Consider the following 23,759-nt stretch of genomic DNA (forward strand, 5'->3'; position numbering starts at 1 on the left):
TATATATATATATGTATATATATATATAATATCACTAGCAGTATGTATGCTCTAATCTGCTATTCGCATAGACTTCAAACTAGGAAGCATGCGCTCTTGTAATGATCACAATTATCTTTCGCGCTTCGAACACATTTACTTCGGTAAAACTAGTTTCATCGTGGGAAGATATCCGTAAATGCTCCTGGGTAGTGGAGCTCTCGCATTCAGAAAAGCCTACAGTCACGTGTTTCACCCAAATGAGTTCGTCTGATCCGAGTGTAGTCAGCAACGGGAGTACGGGCATAGACGAAAAACTACTCACGCATGCACGCTGGATTCGTTCTGCCTCCACGTATGTGTTCTGACTGGTCCACCGCTCACATCTCATTATAGAATGCGCACGGAATGTTACAGACCACTTGTAATGAATTTCCGCGGTTTGCATTGCCAAAGCAATGGGGCAAACGTAGCCGTCTGACTGGGTGTTCGCGTGGTAACTTTTGGAACCAATAAAAGAATGAAAGCTCCACTGTCGCCCTAATAGTGCGTCCCCTGCGTCACTGAATAGAACGAGTTTTTTCCCAGGTTTTCTGCTACAGGGGAGTAAAATCTCGAGTATCCTTCGACGGAACGATCAAACAGCCGCGAACGCCTATTGCAATCATTCTCTTGACAGTCCTAGACGCTTGAAAAGCCTCCCGCGATTAAAAAAAAGCAGTTAAGGCCGTGTGGTTGTCCGGTCAAGTTCGAAGTTTTGCACCACATCCATCAGTATGACTACTTGTGGTAACAAAATGGCATTTCTCAGCGCCGAAACATTGATGCGCTTACTGGTGGTTGATCAGGTGGCCATTGATCCGTTCGCCGAGCTTAGTAATTATCTTGTAGGCTACAAGGTTCTTCTGCACGTACCCACTGAGCCTCTGATTCATACATCGGCACGGATCACATTACCATTGACTGAGACTTGTCACTCCGGTGCCACAGCACCATAAATCGCACTGGATTTCCTAATTTGGGAAATGACACCGCCTTTTTCCAGTCCACGAAGGTTGGGGCGGAGGTTCAATTATATTTGTCTTAACTGCAGTGAAAGGGTTTGGTTCCATTGCGTCCCATATTTCAGTAGGACTATGGCCGAATTCTAAAAAGAGTTTTCAAAGTTATCCCCACTTATCTCAACACTTCCATTCCAAAGGACGTGTGTTTCTCTAAGACACCTGTCTACTCTGCTTTAATATTCATAGGGAAGTCGGTAGTGCCTCCCACAGTTAGACATCCGGTACACGTATGCTTTACCGGTCTGTCTGCTTATGAAAACTACATAGTATGGAAAACGTGTATTTCGTCAGTTCTAACCCTTCGGAGAAGTAGCCGGCTACCAAACTTTTTTTCTCCGGGGCACACAGACCCACCGAAGATGTGCTAGAACTGCTCGCCGAAATGCATTAAAGAAAAATGGATATAATCAACTAGTGGTTGTTAAACAACTTCCCTACTCGCTCTGCCTGTGACAAATCCCGAAATTCTCAAACCTGTAATTAGAATGCGGAAAAAATTTACTAGCACGGATATCAAAGACCGATTCCACTTTGGTGAAATGCACGAAGTGTTTCGGTGCACAGGAATACCACAGATTTCGTACAACACTAGATGCTGTTCCCCCAGTATGTCACCAATACTTGATGTTTTGGTGGAAATCGCTGTTTGCCAGTATAACATACAGAGTTTCACTATGAAGCGGACAAGAAAATCCCAGTTTCAATCATTGAGCACAATGAGAGCTTCACTTGGAACAGGAGATAAGTTTGATTGGGGTACCAAAACATTTCTGATATACCTTCATAAATCTGCTGGAAGTATTGTTTCGTCACTACTTCATGGGGTCTGTCAGGCATTGTCTGCATTCACACGATCCCTCGGGCTGGCTTAGTAGAGTAATTCTGATCCAGAAGTCACAAAAAGATCACTGCGTTCCTTGTATACAGGACAAAGTCAGGTGGCAAGAACTCAGTCTCAATTATTACTTACCTAAAAGTGGAAAATACCTACTAGTGTTCTTTCTTCAGTCTCGGAATGAAGCGGACTTCCTACCGGCTTTAATAGTAGCGTTTCTTCCATTTATGGAGCGAGTGAATCCATCAACTGCTCAAAGAGCACTAACGAAGCATTTAAGCGAAATGGGGAATGTGAATCTGCTTAGTTTTTCTCTGCTTACGTGCATAAAACTCAATTTTGCGTTCCCAACACTGACCAACGTACCACACTACTCATAAGGTTGTTGAAAATTTTTCGACAGCCCACGACCGCTTTCACCCCTCTTGGGACTCATCATGTAGGCGCAGTATCCGAGTTTCCGTCAACTTTATGTTCTACTTGAGCCCAAATTGCAGAAATTAGCGAAATACACCAATTTGCAAACAAATTTGGACTCACCTGGAACCCAGCTGATGCTTAACTACATCGTAAATGATTCAGCTGCGTTCCGGGTGAGTCTCTCGCAAAATCAAATTTGTTTGCAAAAGAGTGTATTTGGCTAACATTCATTTAGAGCTTGCTACTAACATATAGTGCTGTAAAAAACGGACTTTCAAGTTGTTCCGCAATTACTTCCGGTTAATGCTACGAATCCCAAGTAACTGCTAAATGTGACCGGTGTGACACGAATACACGTCCAATCGATCGTCCTCGGATTGAATTGGAGAACTGATAATGGAAAATCGATAACTGGAGAATTACACAGGAATACATTTGACAATTTGAACGCACCAATCAACCATGGCAACAACAGCTTCACCACGAGAAGAAAACGGAATAACGCGAGAGACCTAGCGCCAGCCTACCACCAAAACCGAGGGTCATATACCTACAACACTCAGTCAGACAATCTGCATGATGTACCAAATAGTTATAAGTAAACGAGAGAAGTCTGGTGTCTCACCCACCTGATTAGCCTTAGTGTTAGGAACAATTGGTCACAGAGTAAGAAGGATAAGCTTCTTGATCAATTATGCTTCCTGGACCGTTCGGATGCTGTCACTGTAGATCAGTTGCCCTGATAAACTACGTACACCTAGTCACAGTATTTGAGTCTCTTCCTTTATGCGGTAAACCTAATGGGGATTGGTTTCCTTGGTCCAGCCAGGGAAGTTCGTGTAACGAACCATTGCATCTACCAAAGCAATTCAGTCATGGAGAATTATCGAACGATATAGTTGTATTCAGTGTGTTTTAGAATTCTCGGTTGAGAACACGTTCGTTGGTATCTGGTCCAGTGCTACTTTCCCCAAGACATGAGGCACTTCGCACAATGCGGCCAGATGATAGGCTGTCAGGAGGCTCTGGCCATTCAAGCACTCCTATGCTGGTAGTTCCAGGGACTGTGTTGGCTGGTGTCAAGTTCGAGTGTAAAAACCGCCTGTGTCTCAAAAAGGGGTAGCATCAATTGGCGTCTACCTGAGTGAACTCATTTGCAATCAGATGTGCGCGTTCATGGGATACCTAGGCGTAGAATAATAAATTTGTTGAGATCGCGTAACCTTCCAGAGAATGGATTTCCTGACACTCTCCGGGGAGTCTGTCTGTAAGGGATTACTTCATCCGAGCTCGGGATTTAGAAGCTGTCGAGCCATCGGTTTTGGGGAATAGCCGGTGTCACCATAGCTGCTGGGTTATCGAGATAAAAATCAATTCGGACTATATGGCTGGCTTATTCCAGTCAGTCATAAAGACCAAGTAAACGATGTAAAAATGAGGGAGTCCGGTCACAAGAAATTACAGACAAAAGCAAGCTGTTTGCTTATTATCATTAGCCGTGTAAACCTACCATGGATGCCTAGCAATGGTGAAATGCATATGAATGCAAGGACTTGTCACACTGATGCCGCCGTGCCACTTACTCTGTTCCGTTTCCATTAGTCGACCGCTTCATCACACGTGCGCTCGTACGCCATCCGACTCATAGACAGCACGGCGCTTTATGCATTACGTCAATTGACCTAGCAACCTGAATGTCCAACAGTCAATTTTAGACATGCTAGGTCAGGTCACATACGAGGCTGATGTGTTAATAACCCATGACTAAGGATGATTATGTTGGTGCTGTCACATATGCTTGGGAACTAAGGCACGAGCTTCAAGGTGAAAGATTCTTGATTCAAGTCCGTCCTTGAATCTAAGACTGCCCTTGTCTACGCTTGCGTAATCTGATACTAAGTAAGTCGTCACACTTCCTCTGGGTAGTATGGCCGATTCATTCAGTCAAGTTCTAGATTTCAAATCACCGTTTTAGCTCGCGCTAAGACCGGCCAAACGCAGTGGTAGGTCGGAACACAGTTCTTGCGTACATGGTCGCTGGTTCGAAAAGTGACGGGAATCGTTTACCGTCAGACAAAAGACCCGTTCTACGCATCAGAAGAGCCACCCATACCTGCTCGGGTCTCAGTTAGTTGGAATGCCGTAATGAAGTAAAACCAAGACTTACCACGATGTAAAATGTTTTCACACCGTTAAAGTTGCCTGCTTCATAAACCTCCAGATCCTGGGCCTGGTCGGAAGGCACGTGGCTGAGGACTTTGTTTATCATTGATACCAGCTGTTGCATCATGTCACTTGTGGATTTGCGGCGCGCGGGTGCAGAACTCGACGGATGTGTTTCCTCGTCATTTTCTTCTTCTGCATCCTCATCGTCAGCGGATTCGCTCGCGTCCACCTTCTCATCCACACTGCGAACCACGAGAACTTTGGAGGTCATATCTGACAGCAACTGTTTGAGGTGCCGTTCAAAGGATGACTCCGCACCACGTATTTTGTGAACTTTTTCTGTGGCTTTCATGAATTGATTCAGCAGGAATAAACGGTGCCTGATGAGCTGCAGACCAATACGTAGTGAAGTTACCGAGTCTGGAGTGAACAACCATGGCCAAGGTTTTCCAACCGACATCCGCGATGCTATGCGAATGTCAGTGATGCCGTCCACAGAAACACCAACCAGATCTGTGACGATCCGCTTTCCCGTATTCCTGTATTCTTCATATAATTTCTCGAGATCCTCCGCGACAGCACGAACGAATACCGGGTCTGAGCCAGAAGGAAGAAAACACAGTCAGAAGAGGACATAAAATGAGGACGGTATGCAAGTGCAAAAACCAGGGTTTTTGAGGGTGAATCCCGCGTAGTCGGTTCACCAGTTCGGCACTCATATCTCGACATTAGCTTGGCTATGGAAAGGATGAGGGTTACCTATAGCCGAAATTTACTTTCTCTATAATTTTGTAAACGTTCCTCAAACTAAGACTACATTTCGCATAGATATTTGACTTTAAAGTGCGAAAACGGATTACAGTGAAACACCAAATAGCTCGAAAACCTTGCACAAAAACCACTCTACCACTCTGCATCACTCACGCTCTGTAATGATCGCTTTTGGGAGATCCCATAAAGTTCATATTGAGACTTAGAGAACGAGTTCCAGTCTGTATGTCGGCAAAAACTGAGGAAATTTCTCCCTGCTCCTCCAGCCGCGTTTTTCAAACAGAAACGTCATGTAAGATCAGTTACACTTCACGGGGACCCACCAGATTACACTGTCTGTCATCTCCGGTCGTTTGTCCGGAGTCGATGTGGAAACTTTTAACCCACATCGAGTTTCCATAACATTCATACAGCCTGCGTCCACCGCAGCAGAATGTGCGCTCAAAGTTGATTCACAAATCAACCCATGTATAACTACGAATCACACGGACCTGAGTACTGTGATATCGAAGCAATCATTGTTTGTAATCACCAATGATGACTGTGGCTGGTATCGGGACGAACTGCGAAACAAACTGGAGAAATCCGTTGGACGACAGGGGTGTGTAGGTGTTTGCTTCGGATTAGCAGTTCTGCGTGTCATTAATGAAAACGCGTTTGACCCACATTTTTGTCAATGTTCCGAGTCAGCATTAGACCCCCGTAAAATAAACACAGTCAAGTAGCTGTTGGCTCACCAAATTATATGAAACATGCTAGAAGGATTCATCGGGCGAGCTCCACTCAACATCCATCGACACAACGACGGGCTTGTAGGGTGATTTGTCGAACTAAACAATTGAAATAACATATGCAAAATTTTTTGAAACGGTTTAGGCAGTCGCGAACTAGACAGCCTGATAGGTGGCAGGAATAAACGCCGCTTAGAAACGTGCTTCGCATCTGTTTCTAACTGATCAGTTTTTGATAAGCCCGGTTGGCTTTATAATTGTTGGATGGCTGATTTTGGCTAATTACAGTTTCCAGTCGGACTTGTCAGTGTTTCGCAATCAGAACATGAGTTATCCATCTGTAGCGATAGTCATGAAAACTGGAGATATAAGTAGGAAAGGCGTGGTAACATTGGAAAATAGGTTAACTCAGAATAACTGATTTTAAAACTAACGGCATCTTGTAGGAGAACAGCTAGCGGAAAGACAGTCACCCACAGGAGACCGGTTGCTCTAACTGCACCTCAGCGGCGTTCGACAGGGTAGCACAAGCGCAACATTGTCTGAAGGGAAGTAACAGCGCAAAATCTGGAATCCCACATACCTAATCTAGTGTCCCCATTCTATCAGTTGAAGTTCCTGGCGTGTGACAGCTGGTGTGCATTAGCACTACCTGTGAGATGTGTCGCATGTCATCACTTCAGGCAAATCATGCGCTAGTATCGGGAAATCTTACACTTAACAGTATAGTTAAAATACATCATTTGGTGACAGCGGTAAAAATTACCATGATTCCGTTCCAGTTCCTTGCAAATAGATTTGAAGACTGTGATAACCTCCAAGATTCTTTCGTGAGTATAGTGAATCGGTTGCAAGCTGGCTTCGGTGATGTGGCGGATTTTCGCTTCTATCAATGCAGCAACAAACTAAAACGAGAAAGGCGGATAAAAAAGGATGGATGTAGGCAACGCAGTGAAGCAGCAAGAGGAACCTGGGCAAACGAGAATACAGTTAGTCGCACCCCACGCGGTGCAGGTCAATCAACAGCAAACATCCAATTGTCGTGTGCAGTAATGCAGACATCAAAACGGGGGAACTTGCCTCAGCAGACGTCGAAGTCTTATCAACTCGCCTTGTTAAACATCCTAACCTTAAATGGGTCATGTGATCGAAAAGTTTGGGCGAGGCTGCTTCGTTCATTATACACTTCCCCACCCAGCCAGATCCTATTCAACTGCAGATCACCGAACCCCGAGATGAGTCAACGAAGTCAGGAGTGATCGAAAAATCTATATGCAGAACACCACTTTTTTAGGATTACGGGCTTTTATTATTGTTCATATACTTTTGAAAACCCCACTTAATTCCCATTTCAACAGGGAGTTGTATTTGGTACCCTGATAAAGGCTGGAAACTTATTCTACGCAATTGGCAAGTTAACGCTTATTCGTACGTGACGCGGATAACCACTGACAGTAGTATTTGAAGCAGTGTGAGAGAAGAGCGCACTTATATTTCTGAGTTAATTAGAGGAATGTACAGACTTGGAATACACTTGTCTCATTAGCTCGTTATCAGGAGTAAGGTACTGATTCCCAGAACAAGCACAAAGGTGGAGTTGTGAAAATGGTTCAAGTCAACCGTGTAGAGCTGCCTAATTCAATCATGGTAATTTGCCTCGTTCTCCTTGCTCTGTGATAGTCTATAGCAAGGCAAAACTACGTCCTGTCAATATCACATTTAATAATTTTAGTCTATCAGGCTAATTACATCCACTATATGACTACCACAGTAATCAGAGTACACGTCTGTTTGAGGCGTACCTCGATTGTAGAATGTCACTCGTCTCTCAGAGCGGGGCGACTAGGTTAAACCCATAAGGGTGGCTTATCCAATGGAAGAACTGTATATTTGATTTGGGTAGATAAATATTGATATCTTGAACTGATCGAAAATTGCGGTAATTAGGGTCATTGTGGAAAAAACGATTTGGTGAGTTACGCCAGCTTCGAATTCGGCCATTACCACTGGTGTAATAGCGTGTAATACTGCCGAAACGTCCCAGTAGTATCCGATCAAGTAGTATAAGTCGTCGTCTCTGCATCTGACAGAAGGCTGATTTCGAATTTCTTGAATCGTTTTACAGTGTTTGTTTGTCACTGAGTAATATTCAGACAACGTCAGGGAAGGCTCAGAAGGATGTTGGTATTTCTAAAACTCCGTGCAAATTAAGTCCCTAATTTAGTGTATGAAAGCTTGTAACCACTTAGTTCGTGTTTATCAATAAACAACTGTGCACTCGACGGCGCTTCTCCTCTTACCAGTACGGCCAGAATTTACTGAAACTAATGAACAGTAATTGTCCCGCTGTAGCACTCTTTTGGTTCAGTACTCCCTTTGGTGTGGACTCACCGGAATCAATACGCCAGGACAGGAAGACGACTGTCCAAACGACAGTGACTAACTGCGATAACTTCTCACTCCATCTTTACGGTTTAGGTTACACATTCCTTCAAAAAGAAAAATTCACAGGAGAGAAGTACCCTTCCTAATCTCTGAAGCCGTATTCCAAACATGTCGGAAATGCAGGGAGGATATACATTCGTTGAGTTCATTATTTCGATTTGAATCGCAGTGAAACTCACAGACGAATGTAATAATATTGATGTTAGCACATCACGAATCGTTGCTACACATACTATTGCGGTTACATTTCGTTCCAGAAGTGCTTTTCTCAGTTCCATCGAAGAAATTACCTCTTATCTAGCATGCAGCCAACTGCATTTTGTTTACTTTTACCGTTGCTGTCTAGACAACAAAACTACATTATCTCCCACAATGCAGGTGCAAAAGTGTTATTTCTCAGTGTCATGTGGGCACAAAGGAGACCGAATCAGTATCGAATACTAGTGTGTGGGCAAAATACATCCTCCTGTAGACATATGACCAGATGTGATCGTATTGCAACCGGAGTGAATTCCGATTTGTGGAACAATCGCAATCAGTCAGCCCGGCCGTTAGGCCGAGTAACGCTTCGTCACCGATCGAGGCGACGTCATCAGCACATGGTAGAATAGAGATGTACGGCAGTTCAGCATTGTGAGCCGACTGTAGGTGACTTTTCAACCCCGAGTATAGACGCAATGATTTGGCGCGTAAGGGTGTGGAACGACACGTAGAACTCCTGAAAATATCCTGCCTACGTGCGAGGCAATCACCCTGTTGATCAGCCGCTTGTGGTCGAACGGTCAAATGTTCAAACTACCAACCGGGAGGTCATGAGTTCGAGACTTTGGAGTTTCGTGAGATGATTCCCAATAAAGGTGAAACACCTTTGCAATATAGACTGACTTCAATTACAAAACGAAATATCCATTGGAACTGCAAAATCTCCTCACACTACCATCAATCTGAAGTAGTCCCGAAAACATTCAACAGTGGATAGAATCCAACTCAACCTGTCATAACGAGCAATAAAAATTTACACAGTTTTGAAGATACTTAGGGCGGCATTTGACACTCGGTGGCTGTTGTCTCTCGTAGATATCCCTGTAAAGACCATTCCTAATCAACTTGGCTTTTGGAAAGCGTATCAGAGAAGTGTTAAGCAACAGACTTATTGTGGTTTCGTAAGTTTCGACCGGGCTTGGTAATGTGCACGCATGCAACGGTCAACTTACTGTTCCCAAACTATGGATGACAGCGAGACCTTGCGGAGGAATTGAATCAGGATCTGAAATAGAAAAAGCAAACAAGACTTTTTACTGTACTGCACTCAATCAAACAACAGAATCATAAAAAGACCACATGATTTCCAGTGGAACGCAGTGTGCAATGGAGTTAGCATCCATTCGTACTCAAAAGTCATATCACTCACGAATGGCTCCAGACCGGCCAACTCGTTATAGTGGTTCAGTGGGATATCAAAGGACAGTCATTGACAAGTAAAATTGAATACTATTCGGTTCGGTGAATTGCCTAGGGTCCCACAACGCCAAAAAGAAGTAGAAAGCGGACGTAAGCGGTCTCGGAGGGAGAGGGCTTCAGTATTGATCAGAAAGAACTAATTAAATGGAGGCGACAGGGTCGGTGGCCTGATGTTCAGGTGCAACATGGACCACAGGGCCATCAACCTCACTTAGTCAAGCGATATCCCTGAGTTATCCAATGAGTGGAAATTGGTTAGAATTCTAACCGCTTGTAGATAATCAGGTAATTGTTCCGAGGGAGGGCCTGACAACTACCAGGTCATGGGTTCTGGAAAGGTAACGCATTAAGCGTTGCACCAGGTGAATATGGTGCTGTTAGAATACCTGGCGTTCCCACTCCTGAAATTTGAACACCAATCCTACCATATTCATCAGGTTGGTCCCCAAAATGACGAAAAGGCCTAAAGTATCCGCTTACTAGATAACATTCAAAGCCCACGGTTGGTAATTATGAGATACTCCTTAAGGATACTCCTGACAGTCCACGAATGGTGGGGGCCGCAACAACCCTTGTGGAAGTCTAACCTAATTCAAACACTTCTATGCCGAAAAAAAACTCCTATCGATGTGAAATTAACTATAAGGTTTTTGAAAAGCCCTGCCACTGGTTTCAGTACCCAAGAAGTGAGGTGTCCAAGAGGGTTGATCAACTTTATTCCACCTCTGGAATATTGTTCCAAATGGGAGAAGCGTTGGTCGTCGTAGAGCACATTTACCTGAGGCATACCATAAACGGTCTAATCAACTGATTCTCCTGTGAACACCGTTCCAATTAATACACGCGTGTTCAGCTGAGCAGCGACCGATCTCTACTGAACACTCGACTGCTTCACCAAGAAAACAGGCAGAAAGCTTAACGGGACCCATTCGACGGAGATGACAATCTGGCGCTTTTGATTAAGATGCAAACAATGAGTGAACTAAAAAATGAATCGCACTTGGTCACTTGAGTAGAAAAGAACTAGCGCGTGTAGTAACAAAAACTAACGCCGAAAAATGAGAGATCAGCCGTAGGACGCCATCACTTCGTCATTATTGTCATCGTTTGGTTTTTTCACAAAACTGACAGTTATCGGTAATGTTGCCCTCGCAGTTAACAATCGTGTGACAAATACCCTGGCTACATCTCTGATCGTCTACTATATAGGGCATAGTACATCGGAAGCTAACAGGGTACACTGGAATCGACAAGTAGAGTGGTGCTGTATTATGTTGCGTCGTTCGCGTTCTAAGAAAGTGTGTTAAGAGAAATCGTTGATAGCAATAACTTTATGGCTGTAGCACTACTAACTGCCTAAAGAAGCAATGTTTACGAGCGCTACGAGTAATCGATATTTCTCTTCTCAAATTACGTATTCAGAGGGGGCGGGATGGACTAACTGGTTAGAGCGCGAATTTACTGACCGGAAGGTCAGTGGTTCAAACCCGACCTCTGTCACTCGATTTCCCCTGTCTAGGCTTGGGCGACCTGGCAGTATCCCAGCCCTCGTGCCTCCTTCGTGTGGCATGACAGCTAGGCACCAAAAGGGTGCTACAGCTGGACTATTTATTTTTTTATTATTTTTATTCAGAGAGACAGCAGTTGCTTTTAGAGATCAAGCCGATTAATTATACACATGCGGACCAAGGAAAAATAAACGTCGGTCGTCACCAGCGGCCGAAACAAACAGAAATTTCATTTCCTTGGTATTATGGGGAGCTTAGTAATTTCAGCCTCAAATAAACTTATACAATGTAAAAGAACATGAAGGTTATTAAACAGCAAAAAAAGCCTTTGCATGGTGCAGACTTTATGTTCAATAAGTCTTTGGACAAACGATTGTCATAAAACTCCGCAGGTATAAGAGCCACAAGATTGTTCGGGGCTTACGGAGTAACAGGTACTAATTCACGGATGGAGAGTGATTTACAGACTAAAACCCACCTCGATCTCCTTCCACAGTCACTCTCAGGCAAACAGGAAAATACAATAACGGGACACTGATTTGGTACAGTTGCTTTGAATAGTGATTGGTATGATGTGTGAGGGTGAGGAAGAGAAACGTTCATCAGAAAAACATGGAGAACTACTCAAGTGAACACTTGTGAAAAAACAATAACTGCTCTAACTAACTCCCTATCAACTTTCTAATAGGAGTATGGCTCCTCGTCGAGTGAAGTACAGTATGCTCTGGTTGGTGGAAATCGTCTTCCCAAACTTCAAGCGAGCAAACCTTGATCAGAGAGGCCGAGGCCGCTCTTCACAGAAATCGTACAAATTATTCACACAATATTTACACGTCTATGGTAGCCGCGCAGACAATGCGACTCGTAGAGAGCCAATCAGAAAACGCCAAGTACATTGTGTCGAATGATCGATACAATACACTGAACTATTCACACTGAAAGTAATACATCTAGGACATAAGCTGATTAGCTAGGCAACCGGTCTATAAACGACCATAAAAAATNGAGCAAACCTTGATCAGAGAGGCCGAGACCGCTGTTCACAGAAATCGTACAAATTATTCACACAATATTTACACGTCTATGGTAGCCGCGCAGACAATGCGACTCGTAGAGAGCCAATCAGAAAACGCCAAGTACATTGTGTCGAATGATCGATACAATACACTGAACTATTCACACTGAAAGTAATACATCTAGGACATAAGCTGATTAGCTAGGCAACCGGTCTATAAACGACCATAAAAAATGATATGCCAACCGAAAAGAGACGAATAGCTCCAATAAACCGGTCCAAACATATATGTCCATGTATGTACGTTGCAGCTAACGGATTTAACTCTTCCTGACGTGATCCACCTGTACCCCACCAATCTGAATTACAACCTTAAAAATTGGACAAATAGGGAATGCTGTTACTTGACAGAGATACACAAACTATCTATATATGGGAAGTTGAAATTCCATAATGAATCCACGATTGAGTCCACTTTCTACTGCCCTATAAAGACTTTCCGACCATTGTCCACTCGAAAAACCCATACTGGACTGTAAAAGGTTGCTTTCACCCTTGCTTCCTACCACTCTGTTATTAGTAGATAACAGACGTCGGTTTATAGCAGAAGAAATGCACTATTACGGACTGGTCCTTGAGATTCTTAGGAGTTCGAATGACTAATCGGGGGATAAAGAAATCCTGGATTCGTCCACACACGATATCCTCAACGTCAAATGACAATGAGCCACTGATTCTTTCCGAATTCTTCGGTTCCAAAGAATGAAATTTTTGAAAATAAGGCAAGACAAGCGCCTACCGAAATCCGAAAGCTGACGTCTTCAGTCGTTGAATATCAACAGAAGTGTATTTAATCTACCATAAGTAGTACTTGTACTTGTTTGGGCAAATACAACCAGTCCTATTCGTAAGACTGATGGAGGGAAAATGATTTGAAGACAGGAGGTAAAAACTACATTGCAATGATGCAGTTTAGAAATAAGTACAGTCAAAACGGTCTATTGTGTTCGCCTAGTAACCAATACTCAGCCTCGAGCGATGCACACAATCAGATCCCCCCAGAAGAATTCTAGGAGCGGATTTCATCAAACCTTCCTCATGTTATCAAAACCTGTGTGTGCCGGATACCACTGGTGAGTGCAGCTGGATCCCAGTAGCTCCTACCTCGGTAAGGGCTAAGTACAATAGTCGCGACGAGAAAGGATAGATAGTCAAACGAGTACTGCGGAAGTAAAGTACTGCTAAGCAAGCGATGGTCTCATCCCTGTTAAAATTTACCATCAGTCGGCACCCAGTATCGTGTTTCAGCGTAATGGGGATCTAGCTTTTTTAGTCAAGTTTGGCAGCCCAGTGCAAAATCTATGAAAGCTGGGACAATCATGAGTTTGTTCTCGAAGTAAAGTGCAGTATGCAACTACTGAGGGCTTGTCATAACCTAAACAACTCATACTGTTCCACTGAACAGTGTCGTAACTTTCAAATTTCACTTTCTGAGAGAGCTTAACCCTATTAAAGGGGAATGCAAAGAACGCTGATACTGCTACCAGTTTAGTTAACCAAACACAGTAGTCAGCTTCAATGATAACCCATCTGTAAGAGATGCGTTCAGTGAGCCAAAAGAAGATTTACTATGAGATACCCATCGACAAACTCCCAGAACACAGCAACGTTTTGTAAAAACCATTCAAACCCAAACATCAGCAGCAGCAACAGCAGCTTTGTGCATTGGTTCTAACCGTCACAGTTTCATGTATTGTTTACGTTGAAAACGTGGGCAGAGTTAAGCAGTCATGTGCTCTTGAACTATGAATTAGACACTGATTGCAGTAGTATTACGGGAACACTTTTACGAGTACATGGATCCAGGGGGTTGTTGGGTGCCAAAGGAGATGGTTCTGGTGCATGAATACCACTGGCGTGTGAGTCAGGCCTGTCCGTGCCCCTTATTTCTGATGTGCCTCATATTGGGAGCATCCACTGGACATGAGTTCTGTCGAAGTGAGTAAAACTGTTGGTCATAACATTCAGTCATCTCTACCAAGTCACTCTGACCTCCATTAGCACGCTGCCACTCAGCACACCATGGGTTGAACAGTTCTTTATAAAAGTTGACCTGTCCGCATTCGAAGCGCACGATCCAGCCAGCATAATGCACGAAATGCTATCAGCTCGGATATCGGATGAGTCCTTTTCTACGGGAACAATTCAACGTATATCAGTATTATTGGTCCAATGTTTCCACCAAACTCGAGACACTGGTCGATGAACAGCGGAAGATCATTCCGTCTTCTGTTTCCGGTTGCCATATAACAGTGCGAAGCGCACTGCAACGGAGTAAGGTCTGGCTTAGCAGAGGCTGACGTCGCCTCAAACCCACAGAAACCATAGGCAGACTACGCCACCGGGACAGATGCGACAACAGAAGTCAACAAATTTCATTGATTGCGGCTGATTAGCTCGACTGCAAGCATAATATTCGGGTTCGGTTCCACCCAGTCTTGCAGTAGCACCCAAAACTTTGCTGGCGTGAAACGCATGCCAAGACGTTTAACTGAATTATTTAACTTATTTGCTATTGTCGGCATATATTTGAAGTTCACTTTAGGTTAGTTATATTGTCAGCATAGTGAGTACCCACGAGTGAACACTCGAAGAATACTTCGGCTCGAAAAGCGTTAAGAGTGGAAAATGACTGCTTCATTAGGATATGGTTCATGAAGATACGAGGGCAATGAGAAAGAATTCTCATCCGACGCCAACAAATGTGGCAAACTCAGGTGAGTGGTTTCACAAACCTTCGCTCGTCTATGGAGTTAGCGTACAGCAGTTCTAATACGACCACAGATTTATATAGACCTTTGCTTAACAGATACTTTCCTAATGTGCTATTCCAGCATCTGCCTCCTCCAAAATAGTACCAGTTAACTGCGCGTCTACCACAATCCATTTGTAACGCTTGAAGCAAAACTACAGGAAATCAGCGGAGATAAGCAAAAAGCTCGCTGCAGGTGGGAACAAAATGAACTAACTCGTGAATGTTAACCTCGGGAAAACATAACTGAGACAATCCCAGCGCCGTTTCGATACCACTTATAGATCCAATCGCATCGTCACCCAAGCCTACCTGGTCTGACGAGTAATAGTAACGGGGACCTGTTTACCGAGAGTTCCGTCGTTTCTTGTATAAGGGTTGAATGAATGAGTGAACTGAGTGTGAGTTAATCGATCGGTTAGTTGGGCGTATGGGCTGAGGCGACCGCATCCTTGTACATCTGTATAAAGTGTGGCCCCCGCCCATTGTCCATTATGCACGTGTTTCATTCTAAGACCACCAGTCGGTCCATCACCATCACCAATATCATCACCAGCCACCTGGATACCGAGTACGGCCTTGACAGTTGCCTCAGCTGAGGAAATGTGCACAACGTACTCAGCTCCTGTAACAGGCCAATAGGCTATGTAGCCATTGACATTGATATAGCTCAGTCAAGACGGGAGAAAATCAGAACCATTTGACGGAGTGAGGCCAATTGGTCTAACAGTATCGTTAAATTGCTTTGAGGAATATACTATCGAGGACGTGAAACGAGATCACTTGGGGCGAACTCTTCAGGGAGCGGCTTAACATCACTCATAGGCAGTTATTGTCTACGAATAAAGACAATGTTGTGGGTGACTAATGAAAAATCTTTCAGGTGTGACTCCTCACAATACCCTTCAGCATGGCTCCAAATGAATTTGATTGAGAACTACCATTGTGCTCAGCTCAATTTGGATTGGAAAGTTGACGCAGAACCAACTGCTTTTTTGTTAGCACGTGAAAAAACTTATTGGTTAGTCCGATTTCCACTGGTTCGTCGTGTCTTAGAAGGAACGCGGAGGGAAGAGCATACCTACATTGTACCGCACATCTTAAAAAGTATTGAACAATGAATGAATCCTAATTAGCCGTAACAAGGTTACTTTTACAGATGATTCTGCAACAGACTGTAACCTGCAACGAAAGTTGATTTCACAGCCACATGAAAAGATTTCTTTTGGGTCTTGACACGCTCGAACCGACATCCAATGTAGTGGAACAGAAAGGCGCTCATTACCTTCATGAGCATCGCTAGTGTTGAGAATCCTACTTCACCATCACATAGTTGCAGGAAAAAGTTTTTGAAGAGCTTTTAGAAGAGAAGAAAAGTTCACAAAAATGGACACAAACAAGCCGTTTGGTAAGTAGGTTACACTCCTAGTATGCAGCAGCCTTATGTGCCTCCTGAAAATAGACTTCCTCGATAAATGGATTTCTGTTGTGTCGGGCACTCGAACCTTATCATTCGATCGATGGTAAAAATGTGAAATTTCCCAAACGGGGTCGGAAAATTTTAGCAACTGCGGCCCTTATACCACTCAACAAGGACCATCTTTCTCCAAAAATTGGAGAATGCAGAAAGTAGATGGTGTACCAATTTATTTCCGTCTGACTGCGGCGAGCAAAAGTCTACTCACAAAGGGATGGTCTTGAGCTTTGTGCCTAATACAACAAATCATGAGGTCTATCAAGAGGGTGACGTCAATGGTGGTTATACCAGTTTTTCTAGTCAACAATGAGAACTGTCGTAAGCCCAATCACAAGATGAGAGCTCCGTCGTGTGGTTAGTAGTGTAGTCGGAAAGCCCAGGTGCGTAGATGACGATTTCCTAAGAACCAGTGATCCTGTCCTTCATTTGGATCGGCCGAAAAAAGCCGTGGAACACGGCTGAGCTGTTGACTAGTTTTAATTTAGGGATTATTGCATCAATAGTGAAGCCAGTTAACTTTTCACTAGTTGTTTCTTGAAGGGGCTGTCGTCGATCACGTGCGTTTCAGTTCGTGCGCCCTTGAATCGCACTATAAGACGCAGAGTGAGTTGTTTCGTTCCAAATGTCATGGAACCTCAAGTGTTATGCAGATGCCCATTCCAAGAAAATCCCAACTGTTCATGCTACATCATAAATTAATGATCTTACTTTAAGACAAATTATTTCTTAGGCCCCCCAAGGTAAACACAAATAGATTATTCTGATGGTGGGAGAACGTACTGCCAGTTTCAAACACCGACTATGCAGCTCATCGACAAGGTTTAGCTGTAGCACTCTTACGGTGCCTGACTGTCATGCCACCCAAAGGAAGCACGAGGGCTGAGATACTGCCAGGGTACCCTAGACTGGAGAGGAGCAGTCGAAGTGCAGAGATCGAGTTCGAGCCACGAATCTTCCACTCAGTAAGTTCGCGAATCAATTACTGAGCCACCTGGAGCTCATTTCATCAGCACACATGATGACGAAGCGAAAATTGGTCATCTTCTTGTTGGACTGCGTCTGAACACAAGGATGTAACAAGTGACCAATGACGGTAACCAATTGACATAATAACAAATCTGAGGATGACCGAAAACCGGGCCCACTGAAGGTGAAACTGTGGATGACAGGTAAAAGTGGATTGATTTTATGGCTACGAGAAGAGTTGCAGAGCATTTCAGGCAATAAGCATCCGCAAGGAGATTTAGCATTAAGGTTATCAGTGCATTTACTTTTTTCCCATTTTAAAAGGGATTAAATAAAGGGGATAATACACAATTTATCATCAAGCCTAAGGCTCACTCAGTCGTCATAGTAAACTATGGATATAGACAATCCTACAAAAGAGAGTATTGGACCAGTTCGTTCGGGTAATCTTTATTAGGAGGAAGTACTGCAACGCGTCATTCTTACATTACTGATGAAATTGAGCCAGAAACAATGACCGGGATAACCCTTGATAAGCGTTGGGTTAAGGTTTTATCGCATATGTACGGTTGAGTCATTACTACTACTGAAGGGACGAGAATCTTTACCGAACAAAAATACCTGTTCCCGGAGAGACACGTATGACGCGGAATCGTCACAAAACGGCTGCGTGAACATATGAGCCACTACAGTCACCCTCACACAGTGTGAACTCTCGAAGTCACGCCCTTCCTGGTGGCGCCCCCTTTCAAAGTATCTAGCGAAAAAACTGAAGCATTATGCCGCTGTTCACTTGGAAACAGTTTATCTCTTAGGGTGACGTGTTAAACTAGAGTATTGTAGCTGTGTTCAATGTGCTTCTTGAGAGTTGAATTCAAGTAAGTCAACTATTTTATACGATAGACTAGGCTTTGAAATAGTCCTTAGTGTTAATGTGAAACTCAACCGGGTCTCTCAATGTATTGTGCAACCAAACGCGCTGCTGAAAGATCGCCAGGATATTGAAGTATTTTTCCTACCTAATGAATCGAGTGTTTTTAATCAACCTTACAAGCAACGTGACATCAAGAATAATGTTTCAATACATTGAAAATTGCTCCAATTGAAACATGAAGGGGTCTTCGTGCAACACATCCGGTTGAAGAATACCATAAACAAGAGATCCAGCTGAGCTTTACGTTAACAATATATTAAAGTTCAAATACGCACATGGCTCCGCTAACGTACAAGTTAGCGTTTAAGTGAGAAACAAGGTTTACGGGAACTAGGGAACAATCGCTATTCGACCCCATGACCTCATATTCCATGTGTCGGATTCATGTGAAAATAAAATTGGTGGTACAATGGCAGATGCTGTATTGCAGCTGAACCGACTGAGGCCTCAGGCTTCAGACCATCGGTAACATGGATGTTCGAAAAAAGATTCTCACCTGATGTACGAAGTCCAAAAGGTCTCTCAAAGATTATATTCGCGAGGCGGATTCGAAGAACTTCAACGGACCATCGAAGCAAATCGTCATTTTCAAGAAGCAATGGAAACGGAAGGGAGAGCAATTCCTTTGAAGCGCCTGCCAAGATTTGCTGAACATAGAACGTGTAATAATTCGGAAAGTGAGACGGCACCGGGTCCACGAGTAGTTCAATAAATCTCCGCAATCGTCGTTTCATTATTCGGCGGGTTCTGTTTGTGCGGGCTGCAACTTGCTTCTGTAACAAAGATTGCAAGGCAGTAGGTAGGAAAAGGGAAGGAGTATCAAAACTCAGTCAAGTCGCTACCTGGCACTTGCTAAATATATGTGCTGAATATAGGAAAACGCCAACGCGAGCTAGATCGCGATCTATCCTTGACGCGAGGTTCAGTGCCAACGGTCGGTCCAACGTTCTTCCACCAACACCACAAATGCGTCTTTCTGAAAGCACAGAAAAGCCTCCCATAACCGAGATTATTAGTAGAATGTGGAGTTATGTGCGCTGAAGAGGGAAGAATAGGTCGACATATGCAATATGCAGCATAAACAAAAGACATCCGACTGATTGAAAAGCACACCGTTAAACATCCTGTGCACACAAAAAAAGACTTTTGGCACCAGCACCAAAACTTCCAGTATATTTTTCTCAAAGCAAGCACGTTGAAGATTACCGACAACCTTCGTATTGACTAGTGCATATATGAATAAGGATGGCTGGATCGGTAGATATGACTGAATTCATCACTGGCATCGACATGTGATGTCTGATTCTTCCTGATTGAAGGCTGCCACTTTGGTGTGGTGGTCGGGATTGAGTACCGCAATAAACCCTCGGGCGATATTGGCTGCAACGGCGATTAACAAGGTGCCAAAGAGGACGAGCCAAACAAACAGCATGTGAACCCGTGGACTACGAGCAACTGTGATACGAGGAAGCCTACAGGTGAAGTCGTACTGTTTCCTGTGACCGGTGTGTGCAGGTACGATGCGCTTTCCTCCAGTCCACCAGCATGCTATATTTACGTAAGCCGTGATGTCGCATTCTCTCGAGAAAGTATGGGATATGAAAAACGGATCCCACACTCCGATCACTCCAATGATGGCCGTAATCGCTGGTGAATTATCCAATATGGTCGGAAAACAACTGAAACATCCCTAGCGCCAGATGGAGCTGAAAACGCATCTGCTATGGATAGTAACACCGTGTGTGACACATCCGTGCCCTCAGGCTAGGTTAGTTCTTTATAGACAAGCGGACCGAATAATTGAGTCAGGGTCCCCCAAGGAAACCCAATTGACTACTGCTTTGTTGGTCATGCTTTTGAGTCAAAGGATCAAGGCGCGATACTTCAAACAACCCCCTTCTCCGACTTGGAAAGCCGCAAGAATCAGTCACTCTTGGAGCTCTTCTTTCACCAGTCATCAATCACAACTCATCTAAACCCGTTGAATAATGTACAGCAGTCAACCGATCTGCCTGTCCTTTAACCTTCATTCCGTGTCTAAATTATCGCCCAGCAAAACAAACCAATATAATCCTTTAACGAACTAAAAAGCTCTGATCCACATGGCAGCTTTTAATGTCCGTATTCTCTGCCGAATTGTTGGAACTTCGCTTACGCTTTCCGTCGATGTATGTTGTGGCCGCGAAACACGCATACAAAGCAATACTTCGGTCATGTACCTCAGACCTCTTTGGACGAACGCAGTTGTTCCACATATCACCCTTCGGGTATCCGACTGTCGTGATACAATGCCCAAGTCAGGACTAGTCCCAGGGCTGAAGGCGCTTTACCCGATTGGATTCCAGTACAGTCCTCTTTGCGCTGCATAGTAGGCTGATTTAATTAAAATGACTGTGGATCGAGGCAGTGAATGGTGTCGAGCTATCCTGTCGACATATGCCCCGACAGAACACAGTTCTGAAGCCGAGGAAAATGGAGTTTTATTGAGACCTGTCAGGACCACTACGGTCAACAAGAACTGAGTGACTGATATCAGAGCCAAGTTGGACAACTTAATTCAGGAAACGCGCAGCTGGGCGGCAGATTCGACGCCCAGTCAATGCGTTCATTCGTATGCTGAACAATGTATTCATGACCAGAACGAACTTCCAGCAAAAGTGCACAAAGAGACCAAAACCTGCAAGCTAGTCACGGACGCAGTTGAATCACCTGACCGTCGATTACCAACGGAAAGCCTCAACTGAAGACTGCCGTTCCTTCTGGGGTACCAAACTGGACACCGATCATGCTACCGTGTGGGCCTAGTTATCAATTCGCTTCCCACAAACCAAAGCTGATCAGCTTAGTCCATCAACCTCAATGGGTATCAGTAACTCAGGTTCATCGAGCGGATGTGGTTTGAAAGCTACTGGGAATGCATTGACGCCGATGACAAAGACTGGTGGGAAGCTGAATGGAAAGGAGGGAGAAAAGCAACCCTATCAGATTTAAGGACTGTCTACACAAATCATCCAGCCCACTCAAATGAACAGTGGTTATCGTTGACATCAACAGGCATTATTGATGCCGGGAAAGCCAGAGCAACAGTTAGCTACCATGAAGGTGAATACGTAATTCTCAAACATCAGCTAATCAAGAGACTTGAAAATAAGAACGCTGGTAGATGGTGCCCACCCAGAAGATGGAAAATGCTTCTGCTGAAGGCAACAGACAAGCCCTAATGCAGATGATTCCAGAAGTTGATCAACAAAAGTGTATCGGTGAAAACGGTGGGACAGTAATTGACTCGGAGAAACTTCTTCGTGAGCGATGAGCCGGACACCTTGAAGAATAACTCAGCTAGCCTCCTTTGACACATTCTCAGGAATAACCCAACCCGCCTCAGCAGAACATCTACATTAGCCCGCCACCAGCAACAGGAACCAAGTGCAAGATAGCATCCCTCCAATGCGACAAGACACCTGGGATGGGTGTCTAGAATCCTGGACTTCTTCAGAAAGGTGAGGTCCTGACGATTCTCCCACAGTTCAGTTCAGTGTATCAGCTAGAAAACGTACCAATGGTGTGTTGGTTCCACCTGCTACAGCTTCGGTCACCGGTGGAATGAACGGCGTGGGATATAAATATCTAATGATTGGAGATGATGGTATACTCAGTTAGTTCATGCGGCTTATTACAATGGACAACAATGCACTGAAAGCGATAGCTTTGATGCTGGGATGCCAGTGACTGCGTGAATGGGCTGCGTCTACCAATGTCAGTAAACACTGATTGAGTTGAGCCCCGAACTGTCCATCCACGAAGGCAGCAGTTTTCAACCCAACAGTATTTACTAGTTATGATTCCACATTTCGTTGCTTACTGTTCACCTCTCGATTATCTCCACCGAGCACAGGACTAGGCAAAACAGTTCCGCAAGGCCGACGGTACTCTGGCATGCAAAGTGCACGTCCTAACCAGGATAACCTATCAAGCGTGAGTAGCTAACCGATCATGGGAGTTATTCCCTGAAACCATCTGACGTACCTCAGTACTACTAAGCCTATATTCCCACCAGCCCCGAAAACGCTGGGAGACGCTGATGGACAGACGCTGACAACTTTCGTACATTCTCTGCGAGTATAGGCCATGTTTCCCGCCCATAATGCAGTATGGATTGCGCTGTCGCAGTGCATCTTATGTCCTTACAATGGTATTAACAGGAATTTTCAGTGATGGAACACTGTCCCCTGACGCCTACAGCCTTCAGTCTCGTGGACATGGTGCCTGAAACGTACGGTATAAAGTGAGGATGTATGCTCGTTGGCTAACAGTTCCAGTAAAATCGCTCCGAGTGAAATTTAAGAGTCTGAGATCCAAACGGAGTAAGTAGGCGGGTTGTATTAGCCTATCATCATCATCATCAGAGGTAGCAACATTAGTGTTGACATTGAAAATTCAATGCCGTATAACCATAAATTTCGTCTAATTATATTTGAAGCCCTAGAGTAAAAAGAAGGGAAAAAGAGTGGGTGAGGGAGGGGACCTAGTGCTGGCCTATTTCAAGCATTTTGAGGTGCCTACACCTCCAAACGCTCAATCAGACAAGCCGGAAAGAAGCTGACAGCACGAACGCCACTGACATCGGTCAGCTGCCGTTTTTGGCAGTGTCTCTATCCAGGTGCAGGAGTGGTAACAAGGACCCCACCCTGGAAGGGATACAAAACCAACAACACGTTAATCTGATTCCACCCTTTTGCCAAGTCACACGTTGTCCACCCGCGCCATTCTGAAGGAGGCACGGAGAACGATACTCGTCTCGGTAGACGGTGTTTTGGTATGCGTAGCACATGACCGAGCCACTGCAGATGATGGCAATTAATGTACCTGCTGCACAGTCAGATGCCCGTTTTCTAATCACCTCGTTACTAATCCGCTGACGCCATCCAAAACCAGCAACGTTTCTGAGGTATCAGTAGTAAAAAAACTGAAGACGACTCAAGTCATCTGTCACCAGAGGCCATGTTTCGCAATCATGCGACAGTATACACGCGACCCTTAGGACCCACTGACATGCTTTTTTGATGCCATAAGTGACGTGAATTAGCAAAAATGTTTCGAGTCTTCGAGCTTCTTGCACTGACTTCATCAGACACACTTCCGTCATGGCTAATACAACTACCGACGTACGTAAAA

The 23,759-nt window shown here is 44.4% G+C and overlaps 1 protein-coding gene across 1 annotated transcript in view; it reads right to left on the minus strand.

The window, feature by feature from the left end:
- Nucleotides 1-23,759, minus strand: part of T265_11905 (hypothetical protein) — a gene marked incomplete at both ends in the record, with an annotated part of 39,206 nt that overhangs the window by 608 nt on the left and 14,839 nt on the right. The window contains 4 exons of the mRNA XM_009178728.1: nt 4,466-5,061; nt 6,733-6,871; nt 9,626-9,678; nt 19,081-19,357. Coding sequence (XP_009176992.1) covers nt 4,466-5,061; nt 6,733-6,871; nt 9,626-9,678; nt 19,081-19,357 — 1,065 coding nt within the window. The remainder of the gene's footprint in view (nt 1-4,465; nt 5,062-6,732; nt 6,872-9,625; nt 9,679-19,080; nt 19,358-23,759) is intronic.

The sequence above is a fragment of the Opisthorchis viverrini genome, assembly GCF_000715545.1.
Source record: "Opisthorchis viverrini unplaced genomic scaffold opera_v5_636, whole genome shotgun sequence".
In the NCBI taxonomy this organism is placed as follows: domain Eukaryota; kingdom Metazoa; phylum Platyhelminthes; class Trematoda; order Opisthorchiida; family Opisthorchiidae; genus Opisthorchis; species Opisthorchis viverrini.